Genomic DNA, 17,635 nt, shown 5'->3' with positions numbered 1-17,635 from the left:
AGAGAGAGAGAGTTGGGCCACGTCGAAATGGGGCCCATGAAAATCCTGCAAATTTGCCGAATTGGTCGTGTGTGTGTGTGTGTCTGGTACTTATCTGGGGCCCATTGCCAGCAACTCCCATGGTATTATCTGCCTATGTGGCTACTCACACGATGTAACGAGAGAGGATGCCATTTGGAAGCAGTGGAGAGGGTGGTTCGTTATATTTAAAAGGCAACTGCACCAGGGGAACCTCGATGGCTGGTCAGTGGTCACTATTCACAGCGGGTGAGTCCCCCACTTCAGACTTCAGACTTCAGACTTCAGACTTCAGAGGGGTTAAGTTAAATGAAGGATAGCCTGTAACTTCCAAAACCGAACAGACAAAACAAACAAACAAAAACACAAATCAGGCAGTTATTGTTGTGTTGTCATCGCCGTTACACGAACTGGCGATTCCCATTTCCTTTCTTTCTTTCTTTCTTTCTCTGCTTACTCTATCTAGCTACCAAATCCACTGTTCCAATGATACCGTAATCCCACTAACTGTTTCTTTTTCAATTCTCACTTATCATCGTTTTGCTGCTTCTCTGTTCCTCTCTTCTTTTTTGGTGCCTCTCTAATGATTACTCAACTCTTCAGATCCAAGTCTTGTAAACCTGGAGGGATAATGGCGTTGAACTCTTCTCCCCCGAGTCCTTCTTTATATTTCACTGATGAAGAAGACGAAGAAGACGAGGAGTTTGAAGAAGATGATAACGAAGAAGTAGTAGTAGTAGAAGAAGAAGAAGAAGAAGAAGAAGAAGAAGAAGAAGAAGAAGAAGAAGAAGAAGAAGAAGAAGAAGAAGAAGAAGAAGAAAGAGAAGAAAGAGAAGAAAGAGAAGAAGAAGAAAGTGACAGGTATTATACGGGACCAATATCCACTCCATTGATTGACAACTCGGCAGGGAGAGAGCGGAATAGGAGCGGCAATCAGGATAACCAGTTCTCGGTTCTAGCGGTTTTGCTTGCGGGACTGAGAAAATCGTTGGCCACCTGTAGTGTGGAGAGGGAGGAAATTGATTCCATGGAAATTGGCTGGCCGGTTGATGTCCGCCATGTCTCCCACGTTACTTTTGATCGATTCAATGGTTTTCTTGGTTTACCCGCCGAGTTAGAGCCTGAAGTTCCAGGGAGGGTCCCCAGTGCCAGGTTAGCAGCTTTCTCTCTCTCTCTCTCTAGAATCGTTTGATTCTGTGATATTACATTTTAGTGATTTTACATGTCCTTAATACTCTGCACTCAAATGGGAAACATTTAATTCAGAACTTACTACCCTAGTTCACATTGACTGAAGCCATTCGCCCGTTGATTTAGCCGTGCTGGTTTATACATATTGAACCTCTTACAGCTTTCAGCTAAGATTCGAGTTTCTCTTCGCAAGGGAGAACTAATGTTAGATCTATCTCTGTAATGTCCACTGTCAAGATATGGATGATTTGTTGGTTTAGGATTATACTTATAAAAGTCCTGTTTGACTGTTGGATTTTGTCAGCAACAATTTCGCATTGAGAAAGAATTTTGATCCATAGGCACTTCCACAAAACTAATTCTGCTCACACAGAGTACTTATATTGGTGTCTGATAGCGAGAAAACTGCTTCCAGAATAGAAAACCCCCTCCCGGGAAAGAAAATATGAAGAATGTTATTTGTTAGACACGTCATCGGAATTACCTGCAATACTACTTATCTACAACAACAACATCAATGACTTATTTAGGAACAGGCATCCATATTTGTTAAAATTCATTTTCCCTTGTATTTAGGAAATCCCCCATTACATTTAAAAGAAGACTTGGTCATCAAAATTAAGTAAATGACCAACAGAATAAGAAAAACTACCAACATTGACAAATAACTTGAACCAGATCAATCGAAAAGAAGGCATTCAAAACACAATCAGGAAGAGAGAAACAAAATACATGTCTAATAAAACCAGAGAACAACATAGAGTTGGGAAGAAGGGATGATGTAGATGACAGGCCCATGTGTAGCCACAGAAACAAGCCCCAGAGCAGCTCAGTCCTGTAGGATTCCACTGCTGTTACGGACAGGATGATTAGAGCATGTGCTAGGTTTTTGTAAGTCCACTGGAACATAACTAAGGAAGCCCCAGCCCAGAGAAAAGCATGAGAAAGAGAAGGGACCAAGAAAGAATTCAAAGAAAAAATGTTGCTGGTCACGCGAAACAGTACCATGAGTTACTCTTCATGTGAACAGTGATTTGCAGGCTGATATGGACTGCTGGCGTGAAGATTAGATGCTAGATATTTGTGGAATATTCAATTAGAATCTGCTACTATTTGGGTTTCTGTTTGGTAATAGTTTCTTTGTTATTAGATCTAGCTACCCAGTAATTCCTAACTTTGTTTCTCTTTTTTCAGTGTCCATGTTTGTTTAGAAGGCTAGATCCTATAAATCCTAACTAGTTTTTAGTTTCAGTTTAGACTTTCTGTTATGTAATTTCTTGGAATACAACCTACTAGTTTCTTCTTTGTTGTAATTTTCTTGCCAAGTTATAGCTAGTTGATGTAATTGACCTGCTGATCGTCAGAAATGATTCAAATGAAATGAAAAAGGAGTTGTTTTTACAACCATGTAGCTTTCGTATGTAGCAATGATGAGAGGTAGAGAGTCCCAAGGGAGAGTGAGATGCTCAGTCCTAATTATCCATCTTTATCTTTTTCCATATATCAAAAGGGCTGTTTTTATGCAGGTGACAGTCTATGATGAGAGACCCTAGGAAGAGAGTGACATGTTCAATAATATTTATCCATCGATATCTTCTTATATCCATCAATCTTCTTGCACCTTTTATATCTTGTTTTACTTCCCAACCAACTTGGTGTTTTGCTGTTGCAACCTATCATCGACATCACTGCAGAGTGGTTCTTAGTTAAACTAGTTTTTACATTATCCTGTGTCAAAGCTATGAAGAGGCAGTAGACAAGATCAACATTTGCTGTGTTCTACATCCAACTGAAGATTCATCATGCAATTCTGATTCAATAACACCACTTAAGTCATGGAAGAGTTTTTCCTTTTAAGATAGTGAGAGCTGATTTAGATCACACATCCATGTGTAGCCACAAGAAAAAACCCCAAAACCAGCCCAGTGTTGTTGTGGAATTCAGCTGCTGCGAGATGCTGCCTTGTTGGATGACGTGGCAGTTTTTTTTAAGTTTGATGGAGCATCACTTGAGGCAGCCCAGCCTTGAGAGAAGCATGATGATGAGACCAAGATTGAGTTCCAAAAAACATAAAAAAGAAGTTAGTGTTTCCATGATCAGTATCATGAGCTGCTTTTTTGTGAACAGTGATTTGGAAGCTGATATGGAGAGCTGGTGGGAAGATTAGATGATAGATGTTGGTGGAATATTATATCAGGATTTGCTTTTAATTTAAGTTTCTGTAGTAGTCTCTTATTTGTTTACTCTAGTGATCTAATAGTTTCTAATATTTTTTGGTTTTCAGCCTTCATGTCTTTTTAATGTTTAGATTCTATAACTTCTTACTAATTTCTACTTTCAGTTGTTAGAATGTACACTTTCCATTTTATGTATTTGATTGGAAAATATCTGCTAGTTTATTTTTGCTGTAATTTCTTTTGGCTGAGTTACAGCTATGTGATTTAATGGATTTGCTGGTCCTCAGAAATGGCTTTGATGAAAGAGAAAAAAAAGTAGCTATGAGGTGCCTTGACAGAGATAACCGTGGGTGAGAGACCCAGGAGAGAGAGTGAGAGGCTCAATCCTGTTTATCTTCTTGTACTTTCCATCCAATTTGGTGTTTGGTGTTCTGCTGTGTCCTATGATCAATCCTACTGTAGAGTGGTTATCAGTTGAACTTATTTTACGATACAGAAATATAATGAAAGCAGTAAACAAAGCCAAAACAGAGAGGCCGGGAAATCGAAGATGGAGTCAGGAATAGGGGTTCTGCCAAGGATTGGACTGCGATTCAAAAGTGCCCGAAACTAGATCCCACACACTTGGAAATAATGTGATTACAGAACAGAGCCCAACTGAATTGTGATTTGTATAGCCAGCGCCATAGAAGATCCTAGGGACAGCAAAACATTGAAGATCAACAGATTACTCTGCACCAATGCTTGATGGATTATCAAAGTCTAACTGACACAATGACTTGGTGAAAATGAGTGGAAGCCACTACAACTCAATATTGGATTGTAACTAATGGGGGACAGAAAAGTGAAGAGTAAGGGAAGAGAAGAAAAAAGGGGGGGGGGGTATTGGGGAAACCTGAGGGGAATCAGAGTTGCAGGGAAAGAGGTGGAAGAAGAAGAAGAGGACTTCAATTATTTTTCTATTCCATTCTCAATAGGCTGATTACAGAATTTGAATGAAAAGAGGCTTCTAGTTCAATAAAGTAGAATTAACAATTTATAACAAACAAAAACTACTCCTAACCTTAATAAACTTAACCACCCTAATCCTTCATTAAGACACACATGGTATTTTGAAATTAAGTTAACAGGTTAAACTCAATAAATGAACCTAAAATTATTAAATTTCCTACTGAATTCAAAATTTAGTTGGACCCAATTCATCTTGATCTTGGTTCCCAAATAGTTGTGAATAGGTCCAAGGCTATGCTGCATTATTGTGAATTCTAACTAATGAGATACAGTAAAAGAAATGACAACTTTGTTTATAAGCAATGTTTCATGTGGCATCTTTCTGATATGGATGACTATTATGATCTAGTAGAAATAACCTATATTATTATATGATTAAGAGGGACACCAAACACTAAATTTAGCCCAGGTCAAAGGTGTGAAATTTAAACATGCCAAAAATTTCTTTTTTTGTAGGTAACATGCAATTGTAATTGTTATGGCAGATATGATGTCTATTAAGAATTCTGTTGTATAGCCTGCATGCTACTTTTATTATGGATTTGACCCAAAATTGTCAAATCTGCAGGGACCAACTTGCCATGAAATAATTATTCACAATCATTGGAGTGAGCAACAATAGCTGCTAATTCTAGATTAAAGACCAGGGGATATATATAAAGACCAGGAGATTTTACATATATATAAATCTGAAGAACTCTGTCAATTATGTATTTTGGGGTTAGATTGGTTAATCTTGCACTCCAGGTTTGTGGTAGGCTTAAGGGAACTCAAGATAAAGGAATAGTGTACTTGATTATTGAATCATGCATGTTGCTTATGAATATGCTAGAAATCATTTGAGTGCAGAACATTACCCTACTTGACTGAGATAAGCATTCTTTTGGTTTTGCTCTTCATTTTATCTTTTCCTTATGCCTTTGGAATAAACTATATCTATGCATCTGTATTCCACCTTCTTTGGTAAAATTCTTCCTATTTGATGTTCTTGGCCTTCCATACTTTTTCTTCTCTTGTCCAGTGCAAGTATATTTGGAGTCTCTGTCAAGTCTATGCAATGCTCCTATGATCACAGGGGAAACAGTGTTCCAACAATTCTTCTCATGATGCAAAGGCGCTTGTATTTGGAAGGAGGCCTTCAAGTATGTCTTTCTTTCGTTGGAACTACTAAACAATAATATTACTCATATTGGTCGTTATGTTTTTCCATTTATGTTTTTCCATTCATACATGTGCTTGAAGGCAGAAGGAATTTTCCGAATCACTGCAGAGAATGGCCAAGAGGAGTATGTCCGTGACCAGCTAAACAAAGGTGTTGTACCACATGGAATAGATGTGCATTGTTTGGCAGGTTTAATAAAGGTAGTCATCGGAAATTTCAAAACCTTTTCTGTTGTCTTGATGAACTGTTTTGGCATAGATGGTGATTGTGGGAACCTGTATTCTGTCTGGTTGGAGATTCTGAATGCATTCACTGCAGAAAAACTCTTAGGTAACACATGGCAATGCTGATCTTTGGAGTTCTGGATCAGAAAATCCAAAGAAAGGATTGAGCTGATCCAAGGAGAAATAACCATACATGCATGGATAGGCTGATCCACTCGCACAACCAATGCATGGTTGGATTGGCTGATCCTCTGTATACTAGATTGATTCTGACCGCTTCAGTTCCAATTTTTAATGCATCGTCTGAACCGTAAAATAATCTATAATTAACATTAGTTGACAGCACAACTCCATGCTGCATTGAAATGCTTCTCTGTATCAGAATCTCATAGAGACATAAAGCTTTGAATTTTTGGTGAACCCAATGCACAGTGTCTGGATCAACTTGCATTGCATAATTTTGAAGAACTTATCCATTTCTATGTCTTAAGTATTATATTGCTGTAAAAGATGTGATTGTGAGCTGTGACAAAGAAGTAAAATTGAAATAAGTTAGCTTGTGCTATTTTGCTAGTTATTAACTTTATAGGAATGAAGATAGACCTCATCGAAATCTTAGTTCACGATGTAAGGAGGAAGGAAAAAGAAAATCTGGCAGTGTCATGTCAAGCTTTCAGCAGATCCATATTCTTTTAACAATGGCCTCAGTAGTCAGTCTTTAGGTCCTGCGTTTGCTAGTCAGAGAACCCAACAATTTGGAGCAAATGGCTTCGAATAGTAAAATAAGAAATCTATAAGCTGTCAGTTTCAAGTGATTTTTTATCTAGATGGTGGGGTCATTCCATCTACTATTAGGATTTATGGATTTTGTACTGCAAAATTGAAGTAATTATCTTTAGTTCCTCTCTCTCTCTCTCTCTCTCTCTCTCTCTCTCTCTCTCTCTCTCTCTCTCTCTCTCTCTCTATTTTATTTTTATTTTTTTTGGGGTAAGAAGTTCCTCTTCTCTGTGAAATTAATTTCTTGTACATGGGTGCTGTTCAGTGGATAAGAAATTTCTAGTGGTGTACCTTGGTTCCCTCTGAGGTGTTACTGTTGTGTTAATTGGTTAGTATGAATCTTTTGATGCTCAACAGGCATGGTTTAGAGAACTTCCTACTGGGGTACTCGACTGTCTTACTCCAGATCAGGTAATGCACTGCAAGACGGAAGAGGATTACACCCAACTTGTAAAACTACTGGGTCCCGTGGAAGCTGCTTTGCTCGACTGGGCCATCAATCTTATGGCAGATGTTGTGCAGCATGAACATCAGAACAAGATGAATGCTCGCAACATTGCTCTTGTTTTTGCACCTAACATGACACAGGTAATTGAACTTTTCCTTAAACATATCCCATATATTTGCCAGATTCCGTTTGGAGATGCTGTTGGTAGTTACTGTAACTAGCCATAGAGTTCAACATCTAGGTTCGCACTCAGGATTATTCCATCATATATGATAATTCATCTTCATTAGATAAGTTTGATCATTTGGTTTTTGACATTGGAGTTCTACATGGGAAAACATGATTCTGCGTCTCTCTTTGTTTTCATTTTTCATAAATAATTAGTTACTTTTTGGCGTGGCAGATGGCGGACCCCTTAACTGCCCTGATCCATGCAGTTCAAGTAATGAACTTCCTCAAGACTCTGATCTTGAAAGCCCTCCGTGAGAGAGAAGAAACAAGTCAACTAACCGCTGATACTGGATTATCATCTTCTAGTTTTGCGGACGAGAAGGATGAACCCCCTTCGCCAAGGGGGGAAAGGGAAACTAATGGCAGAGCCTTCAAAGAAACGGCCGGTGTTTGTGTTGGCGATGGAAATGTTGCCACACATACCATTCTCAGAATCCCTACCGATGGCAAATCTATCGTTGAACAAGAATCTGCTTCCTGGAATGGCAAGTGTTAAGTGTGAGATGTTGGGAATGACAGTAGAGGTGGTTATGGTAGTGAGGATGTTGAGTTCTTCAATTGATTGAGCTCGAGTCAAGGAGTTAAAAAGCTTTGCAGGAGGCACCCAGCATCTCAACCGAGTAAACCAGTAAAAAAGAGCTTGAAAATCTTGTCGTTGTAAATAGTAGCGGACGGGGTGGTGAGGCTGCGGGGTAAGATTGTTGCTCGTGTCTGGGAATGTAATTGTATCTTTTTTTTGTTTATATTGAGGCCTTAATGTTTGTGAAAAATCACTAGTTAGCTGTTGTCTTTAAAATTAGAAGATGTATGTTGTTGTTTCGGTTGTTGAAAGGATTTGCAGATGCTAATTCACTAACATAAAAAGAGGGTGTCAAATAATGGGCGTGTAGGAGTTTTCAATATCCTTGGCATAGGAACATCCAACCTCACGGTCTTCTTGGGAAAAAAATGTGTAAAGAGAACTGGGAACAGAAAATCCTACTTTAATGGAATTGCTCAACAGCTGGGACCGGACGCATTTTACTTCAAGGGAAGAAGGGGCGGAGATACTAAGCCTGAGCTCTTTCTTCTGCTGGAACTTATGGCTATCAAGGAACAATGAATTGTTCAACAACTTGAGTTGGTCACCGATTGAAGTGTTTCAAATAGCTCATCGAGCTTTATGAATTTCGGGAAACTACAATGGCAAATAGTAGAAGAAATTTAAGATATACAATCAGGCAATGGGAAGCTCCACTGGGTGGTAGCGTCAAGATTGGGATGCAGCTTTTAGTGGCCATACAGGGGCTGGAGGGATTGGAATAGTAGGGCAAAACCAATCTTCGCTTCATCGGAACCGGTTTCTGCTTTATCAGGGTTAACTTCTGAAGCTTTTGCTTGAAGAACAGCAATGTTAGAAGCTGTAGGAGAGGGCCACCGAGTCTCTCTCTCTGAAACAGATAATACTGAGTTGGTGAACTTGATACACAGATCAACTCAGCTGGTCCTTTGGGAGGTTTACAGAATTGATGATAATTAGAGACTATTAGCCTGCAGGAGTAGTTTAATGTGATTTTTATTTTTAGAGTTGTGAAAGTAGTAGCAGATTTCTACCAAAAAAAAAAAAGTAGTAGCAGATTCTCTAACAGACTAATTTTTTATCAGCGATTAAAATGGAAAAAATTATCTGCACAACAATGCACTTATATGCTAAATAAGTGATTGAGGAAAAGGAAAAGAAAAGAAAAAAAGAAAAAAAACTAAAAGACTATTGAGGATTTTTTTTAATTTAAAATCAAACTTTTAATCACAGCTTTCTATTTGGTACAGAAGTGCATTGCCCTGCATAGCAAAGAGATGTATACAATAGATGATTTTTTTTCTCCATGAGTTAGTGGCTTCTTGATCTTTGTACTCAAAACGCTTTGAGCTTCACTAGTTTCTCTGGATAAATTATCTTAAAAACAAAACTTTGGAATTGAGAATTGACTTTTCTAAGATATATACTCTTGATGTGAGAGATGAATGCATAACATGCTTGGGCACGATTGCTTACATCGACTTGGGAGAAAAAGACTTTATTATTTTCTAAAAATCTCGCCATTCTCACACCTCACAAATGCTACTCCATTGCTTGCCTCCCATCCCCTCTAGGGGCGGATGCTTTCTAGGTTATCCCACATGGTGTGCTTATAGGAAAATCCAAAACCCTAGGCCTCATATAATCACACTTGTATCCTTGTGCAAATAGGTGACTCAAAACCTTGTTTTAACCTTGTTCTAATTACAAATACAACCAAACTATAGGTATATGGACATGCAGGATACAAAACACTCAATCCCAACCCTTGATGAAGTAATTATTTTGAAAATGTCTTCATGTTTTAGGGGATTAGTGTTTACTATGAGTGTAAATTTTACTCTATGACTTGAATCTATCTTAGTCCACTTTGAATCCAAATAAGTTTTAGCTTAAAATTCTAATCCCGGATAGGATTAAGATTATGGCTAAGTCAAGGTTGAGTGTTTTACCAAACTTAGTTCAATCTTAATTTCTTATAGCTTGTTTTTGGTAGGAGTAGGGCAACAGCTCTACTGTTTTATAGTTCATATTAAACTCAAGATCAGAGCTGAGTTAAGGTCAAGGTAATGTGTCTTATCTGACTTACCAGCATGGGCCTCTGATCAACGGTGGGTCTGGCTAAGGTATTTTGGGTTCAGATAGCTGCGCAGAGTATACTAATATTTTGTATGATAAAATATATATTATCTAAAAGCAGAGCACAATTGTTCTCTCTATGCTTTCATCACCACACACATGAGCTTATATATCCAACAGCTCCACCTCCACTTAAGTAGATATTAAAACTGTCACGTTGCTGAATACAAATTAAAACCCCACCCCACTTGCCTTTTACTATATTATAAATTGTTTTTAATTCAGTAAAAACCAGTTTAACATATTTATGGTGTTCTCTAAATCTTCCCAATATTAAAGTTCCAGAAAGTAGGCACCTATTATTACATGTGGTTCATCATCTTATTAAGACTAAACAAGGTATTAGCCTTTTGTCCCAGACGGATTTAAGTTATTAACTTATTACTCTGTTAATCCAAGATCATTGATTTATAATTTTGATGTTATATTTTTGCTTGGTCCTTTTCCTGTGATACCTCGCTCTCCGTTTTCTTTTCTTGTGTGGAGTCGAATATATTCATACTAGGTGTGTTACGTTTGGTGGTGGTTTGTTTATGTGGTTTTTTATTTTGGTCCCTTGAATTAAACGTGTTGTAATTGCTTTCGATCTTTTAGAGTTGTTTTGTTTTTGTTTTTTTGGTAAGGATCTTTTAGATTTTTTTTTTTTGTTGCATTAGAGGTTAAGTAGTTACAAATATTAGTCTGTTTTATTCTCATCCACCTAATTCTGCTATATTAGCATAATTTTCATACAATTCCGTTTGATTTATCTTTCCCATTTTTGTTGTATTAGCCAGTTCCATTAGCATGCCTAAATCCCCTAGAGGCCATATCTTTCTTGATGGCCATGGTAATAGGGCCGCAACTTGTTCATTGTTGGTCCAGATTTCTTGTATTTTTAACTCCATTCTATATAAAGACTTTGGCTGACAGAACTTCTCCATGCAATGAGATTCAAATGCTCACTTTTAAGTGGGTGTCCATTCCAAAATCTTTTAGAGTTGCTGTCCTCTTTATATGGAGATTGAATAGGGACCACGGGGGCGACTTTGAAGAGACAACAAAACTTTTCTATTCGGACTCTTACACATATTCACGTGAAAACACTGGTGTGACCGTGCGAGTATGAATAATTAATGACGAAATGTGTGTATCGTGGTTTTTTTTGGGGTTTTTTTTGTCTTTTCTCGTTATCCGATCATTGAATTTTTTTTGTGTTGTTGTTGGGACTATGGTCGTCTTTCACTGTGGTATCTCGGCTGCTCCTTTTCTTCTTGTGTGGGTCGTTTTCTACTGGTGTAGTTGCGTTTGTGGTGGTTTGTTTGTGGTTTTTTTTTGGTCCCTTGTTCGTGTTGTTGCTTTCGATCTTTGGTTGTTTTGTTTTGTTTTTGGTAGGTCTTTAGATTTTTTTTTTTGTGCTTTGTTAGTGTTACAATATTAGTACTTTTTTCGTCTCCACCTAATTGCGCTATATTAGCATAATTTTTCTTGGCACGGTTTGGATTTTCGTTTGCCCATTTTGTTGTATTGCCGTTCCATTAGCTGCCTTCCCCTAGGGCCTTCTTTCTGTGGCCTGGTTGGGCCGCCTTGTTCTTGTTGGTTCATTTTCTTGTTTTTAACCCCATTCTATTGCTTTGGCTGCGAACTTCCCATGCATGAGTTCTGTCACTTTAGTGGGTGTCCATTCCAATCTTTTGGTTGCTGTCCTCTTTATGGGTTGATGAGCCACGGGGCGACTTTGAAGAGACAACAAAACTTTTCTATTCGGACTCTTACACATATTCACGTGAAAAACACATGGTGTGACCGTGCGAGTATGAATAATTAATGACGAAATGTGATGTATCGTGAAGTTTTATTTTGTTTTTGAGGTTGAATCCTTTGGAAGCTGACATTGACATGTGGAGGAAGTAATCTTAAAAAGTGAGACGAAAATTAATAAATGGTATGTTTTTTTTTTTTTTTGTTTCTTTGATCATTGAGCAGCCCACATTTCCCAGAGTCCGGATCAGCTATTGGCATTGGTCCTACTGCAATGATTAAGAAATGCACTTTTAGAATTTTGCGTTATTTTATTTCAACCCTATTGCTTCTGATAGCTGCATCGTTCATCAATTTTAGGGTCTTGAATAAAAGTAATTGAGTGTAATTAAGGTTTTAATTATTAAAATAATTAAAGGGTATTTTGGGGTTTTTAACAATAATATTAACTGAGGATAATTTAATATTTTAAATAATAAAATAATTGAAAATAATTTCAAGTATTAAACTAAAATATATCTTTAATTAAAAGGTAATTTGGAGCTTTAAAAAATATATATAATAGTAAAACTATAACTTAACAAAAAAATTTAATAGAAGAAAGGCATTTGATAACTTTAATAGGTAAGAGCCTAAGAGGGGAGGTAAGTGATATTATCCAATAAAGAGGGGGTTCAAGTGTCATTTGGTTAACTAAGAGTGATGGTAAGTGATATTTACTCAATTTTTTTCTACTTAATTTAAGAAAAATTGATTGTTTTTTTCTTTTCGTATTAATTAGTTAATAGACTTTAAACTTATAAATTTCTCCCCCACCTTATTTATTTTATGATTTTTTAAAATTTTAAAATGATAACAAATATAATCCTACATTTTTAGTTCCTATGTTTTATTTCAATATATTTGTAATATTGTACATATAATTTTGTCATCTATATTTTTAATTCACTTATACGTCTGAATATAATAAAACAATTCGGTGTATGATCCATTGTAGGTCCACACAATATGTGCGGTGAAAATACGCTAATGTTTTCCCGACGGAAAGATGACCCAGATTCATTATTTGGCCCTCTAGTGTTCAATTCTGGATCCACCATTGGACACCCAATCCTTTTTCCTTCATTAATTAATGATGTTGTTGTTACATTTGATTGTTTTGAGGGTTTGCATTGTTTTGAGTATAGATATTGACCGATTGATATCTTTTTTATAATTATTTATTGATTGATTGTTATATTTTAGACTTTTAGTTAGTACAATAATTGAAGGGGATAATATGAAAATTTTTAGTACCACCGGTTGAATTATCCCCTTAAATTAATGCCACCTTTTAAGTTATTTAATTTATCAACTAGACCTCTCGTACAGAAGAAGGAAAAAAATATCAAGAACACTCCTTGATTTTAGAAAGTAAAAATTAATTGCTAATGTAAGCAAATTCAAAATTTAAAAAAGAGAGTAACATCCTTGAACAAAAACCCCTATATTGGACTCATCTTTATCTTTCCATAGTGTCTCGATCATTTATCTAGTTGCATTATTGCATCTTTGTGATTTCTATTATCACATAAATATTTGTTCTTTTTCTCTCGCATTCCATAACTATGAAATTGCCTTTGAAATTTTCCAAAACAATAATACCAAAGAGGTTTGCTCTCTCACAAGCATTCAGGTTGGGTTTATTAAATCATATATAAAATAAATCTGAGCAGATATGCATTGGTTTCATTCAACAGAGAATCTCTGGACTAATGACCTCAGATGGAAAGAAAATGAAATCTTTAAGGAGCTTTGTATGAAACTTTTTCCAAAGCTTTAATAATGTCTGGTTACATAATTCCACGGAATTGCTTGCAGTGGTATGAATTTCAAATCTGTGGTTTCAGTATTTGTGTGGTCGTAGTTTTCTTAAAAACCAATTGTTTGATTATCCTGGTCTTGTCAACTGCTTGATTTTAAAAAATAAATTAGTTATCATGACTATATAAGTGTAGTCAATTTGAGGAATTCATGAATTTGATCAGAAGAAACTATTAATTAAATTTAAATAATTGTGATTCTCAGGTGAAATTGATAATTTCAAAAGATTCTTAAAGCCATTATGGAACACTTAACAAAAGTAAGCAGAATGGAGGTAGACCGAACATAAGCTTACTATGGTATAGGATTATGGACAAATAAAAGACATACAAAAAAGAGACACTGCATCGAGACAACTAATGAAGCATTTATTGGAAGACATTTGGGAGGTGATAGTGATACAAAGGGCACAAAAAGAGGATATCTAACTAAAGCATATTTAGTGTGATACTAAAAACAAGCTCTTTAAACTATCACATGAACATGCAGGACTACTATGCAATGAGACTATGTCTCATTCTAAACGTAGTCATTATGTTTAATATATATCTATATATTTTTATCTTTATCATTAAAAAAAAAAAAAAAAATAAATGATTGTTTGGCCCACTCCTTAACTCAAGAGGTTTTGCCCCTAGGAAGTAAGATTTTTTTCAGGAGATTTACGAGATTTTGTCCTTATCAAGTAAGACTTTTTGGGTCCTAGATCCAGGATCCCAATAATCTGAAGTCAATGCCTTTTACTTGGCCTTTTGAAAAACAAAACAGACACAGACGATTATTGAAAATTGGACTTATAATTTTTCATATTTTCCATGAATTTAAAATGTAATGAAATTACCAACAAACCCACTCAAGCTCAATGTAAAAATGTGATGGGACCTATACATTACTGCCTAGTTAGCTATGAATGTGTTTCCACCCCCTTTATAATTTTTCATTTTTCCTCCAACCATGGTCATGAGTCATGACAAAAATCTAGATGTAGACGTATAAAAAAGGAATATATTTGTTTTCATTAGAAGAGACAACAACTTCGTTTTAAACGTGGCTTTAAACATGTGACCAGGAGGCGGCCGGGCTTATGGATTCACTCTCGGAATAAGATTTCCTTCTTCAGTTTGGGATAAAAAGTGCAGCAGCAGAAATACGTGCACAGAGAATTAAATTAAAAATAAATAAAATTATAAAAAAAGAAAGAAAGTTGTCCATTCGATTCAGCAATCATCTCGATCCAGAGTGTGTCACGTTGGGAAGTGAAAAGCAGTGAGTAGGACTACGGTAAGTAGAATTTAGAACCTTCTGTTCTGCCTCGTCCTCCTATGGACCATTGAGTTATAAAATCAAAGCCAGGTCTGTGGACATGTTTCAAACCACTGGGCGTTCATCCTCCTGCAGTGTCAGGTGTCCGTGTCCACGGAAGTGATGATATCTTCCTCTTCCTCTTCACAGTTTTCTTTTCCATTACACCTTGTTTCTCAAACAGACCAAGAAAACCCACCAACTCTTAAGCAACGTCTTCATCTTCTCCTCCAAAGCCAGCCTGAATGGTGGGCTTACGCCATTTTCTGGCAAAAATCCGACGACGATGCGGGCCTCCCACTATTAACTTGGGGCGATGGCCATTTCCGTGGTACCAATAAGACAACCACCACCACCACCAACATATCTCACCAACACCACCAAATATGTACCAGCTTCGATTTGGAGGGGCAATGGAAGCTGATGGACAACAACGATGACACCGATGCTGAATGGTTCTTTATGCTGTCCATCACGCGGTCTTTCACTGCAGGCGACGGAGCCCTCGCCCGGGCTTTCACTTCCGGCTCTCCAGTGTGGTTGTCGGGGAATCTGGAGCTTCGGCTATACGACTGTGAGAGAGCCAACGAAGCCCAAATGAATGGGATAGAGACTCTCGTCTATATCCCAACCTCGACCGGCGTCCTTGAGCTAGGTTCTTCTGATGAGCTCATGGAGAATTTCGCCCTACTTCAACAAGCCAAAGCTCTGTTTGGATCAGCTGATTCCATCCCCAAACAAAGACTACCAGCAGCTCCTCCTACTAATTCCAACTCCAAGGGCTTTTTCGACATGAACCTTTCCAATACCGAAGCTGCAGTACTAAATCGGGAGAGAAGAGGGAAGCAACAAGTGGGAGCGGTAGACAAGACAAAGAGAGATCGACAGTCATCTGTATTTTGCATGCAGGTTGAGTCGGAGAATTCTGATTCGGAAGGTACTCTTCCGGTGACGACATTAATGGTGGATATACCCAGCTGCTGAGAATAGAAAGAGAAAGAAGCGAGGGAGGAAAGCTACACTACTGAACGACAGAGACCTGCCGGTGAATCATGTGGAAGCTGAGCGGCAGCGGAGAGAGAAGCTTAATCATCGCTTCTACGCTCTCAGATCGGTAGTTCCTAATGTGTCGAGGATGGACAAGGCATCATTACTTGCAGATGCAGTCACTTACATCAATGATTTGAAATCCAAGATTGACGGATTGGAGGCTCAGCTCCGACAACAGAGAGAGAAAGAAACCATCAGAGTCAAGATGGAAGCCGCCGCCGCAGAAAGCAGTACATGCTCCACAACTTTTAGTACAATCATTGCTGCGGGTTCAGGCGGTGAAGCAAAAACAGGTCAAGCTCCTGCAGGGACGACGACGCAGGTAGAGGTGAAGATCCTGGGATCAGACGCAGTGATCAGAGTTCAGTCGGAGAGTGTGAACCACCCGTCTGCAAGACTGATGGATGCACTTCGTGATCTCAGTCTTCAAGTTCATCATGCCAGTGTTTCCAGTGTCAAACAAGTTATGCTTCAAGATGTGGTTGTAGGGGTTCCTCAATCTATTATTACTGCTACTACCACTGCTGGATTACTAAAAACCGAAGAGGCACTCAAAGCTCACCTTCTTAGGAGGTTAGAGTTTAGTACTAGTTATTAAAACCAAGAGTTTAGTACCAGTTATTATAACCAAGAGTTTAGTACTAGTTATTAAAACCAAACGACATCGTCGTCGTCACCGTAGTTCATCGTGCTTCAGCTCATCAATTTCTCTGCTACTGCCTTTTACACCACTTCTTTTCTTCTTCATACGCAAATAGCTACCATATATATTTATTTACCTTGTGTATTTCACGTGCCTGTAATCATGCAGTTTGATCAACCGGAGGAGTTTGGAGTGTTGCTCAAGATTCACACTCCTGCAACTTTTATATTTCGATCAGGTAACAATAATGGAATTAATGTATAAAATCTGGAACCATAATATGTATATTACTATGTTATTGAACTAACTACTAATTATTATTAAATGTATGGATTGAAGAGTTTCTCCATCAAAGTATTTCTTTGCGGTAGTATTGATAAAGTTACTCTTTCCAAAAAAAAAAAAAAAAAAAAAAAAAAAAAAAATTGTAGGGAAAGGGATTAAAGGGGATGTGGATCCGAAATACCTATAGAGGTGGCTGAAACATGTTCACAAATTAACTCAAGATTCTCTTTGTATGATTTGTATTTATTATTTTTTTTGGGCAGAAAAATATTTGAATTTATTACTTATTTTTAAGAAATCATTTGTTCTGATGAATTACACTAATTATGTTCGTTTTGTTACTATTTGTATAATTTGTTGTATAATTATTAGAAATTAATAGGAAACAGGTTTGATAATTCCCATTTGAAAAATATGTAATCTTTTACCTAAAACTTCTTAGATATCTAGGGTCTTTTAAGTCACAAGACTCACCACATCTCAATCAGACATTTATCCAAACAATCTATAGGCATCAGTGCTTCTGATGATGCCAGTCTATGTCTCAAGATCTTACTCAATTTCACTACACTTCGAGTAATAATCAAGCAAGGTGGTCCTCATCAGTTTTATTAAGAAATTCGAACCAAATGGATGGAATGAGGTAAATTGCGAATTATCCAGAAATGAAAAATATGGAGGAAACTAAAACCCATGGACCTGGACTGGAAATACTTAAACCCATGGAAATATCGAGAAATGGACTGGAAATACTCAAGCCCATGGACCTGGACTGGAAACTAAAACTTAGTCAAAACCTTTCTATGGGCCTGGGC

At 37.3% G+C, this 17,635-nt stretch overlaps 2 protein-coding genes across 4 annotated transcripts; both read left to right on the top strand.

Annotated features, from left to right (window-relative positions):
* The first annotated feature begins 246 nt into the window (after positions 1-246).
* On the top strand, positions 247-8,269 carry LOC149014016 (rho GTPase-activating protein 5-like). Of its 3 annotated transcripts, none has more exons than XM_089159378.1 (6): positions 247-267; positions 622-1,170; positions 5,419-5,539; positions 5,640-5,759; positions 6,918-7,148; positions 7,412-8,269. In XM_089159378.1, the coding sequence occupies exons 2-6, from the start codon at positions 650-652 to the stop codon at positions 7,733-7,735; spliced, it is 1,317 nt and encodes a 438-aa protein (XP_089015504.1). In that variant the 5' UTR covers positions 247-267; positions 622-649; the 3' UTR covers positions 7,736-8,269. The 3 variants fall into 3 exon arrangements, with proteins under 3 accessions (XP_089015504.1, XP_089015503.1, XP_089015502.1); XM_089159377.1 differs by lacking the exon at positions 247-267 and adding an exon at positions 287-512; XM_089159376.1 differs by lacking the exon at positions 247-267 and having other exon boundaries at positions 291-1,170; positions 7,412-8,263.
* Positions 8,270-14,935: 6,666 nt separating this feature from the next.
* LOC149014015 (basic helix-loop-helix (bHLH) DNA-binding superfamily protein) lies at positions 14,936-16,711 on the top strand. Its single transcript, XM_089159809.1, is given in 2 exon segments — positions 14,936-15,817; positions 15,819-16,711. Coding segments are annotated over 2 exon segments (1,524 nt in total). The 5' UTR covers positions 14,936-14,965; the 3' UTR covers positions 16,491-16,711.
* The last annotated feature ends 924 nt before the right edge of the window (positions 16,712-17,635 follow it).

Source organism: Hakea prostrata, chromosome 6, assembly GCF_041222555.1.
Source record: "Hakea prostrata isolate BN-2017 chromosome 6, UWA_Hpros_2, whole genome shotgun sequence".
In the NCBI taxonomy this organism is placed as follows: Eukaryota; Viridiplantae; Streptophyta; class Magnoliopsida; order Proteales; family Proteaceae; genus Hakea; species Hakea prostrata.
Note: the sequence above shows the minus strand (reverse complement) of the source record. Positions and strands in the feature narration are given on the sequence as shown.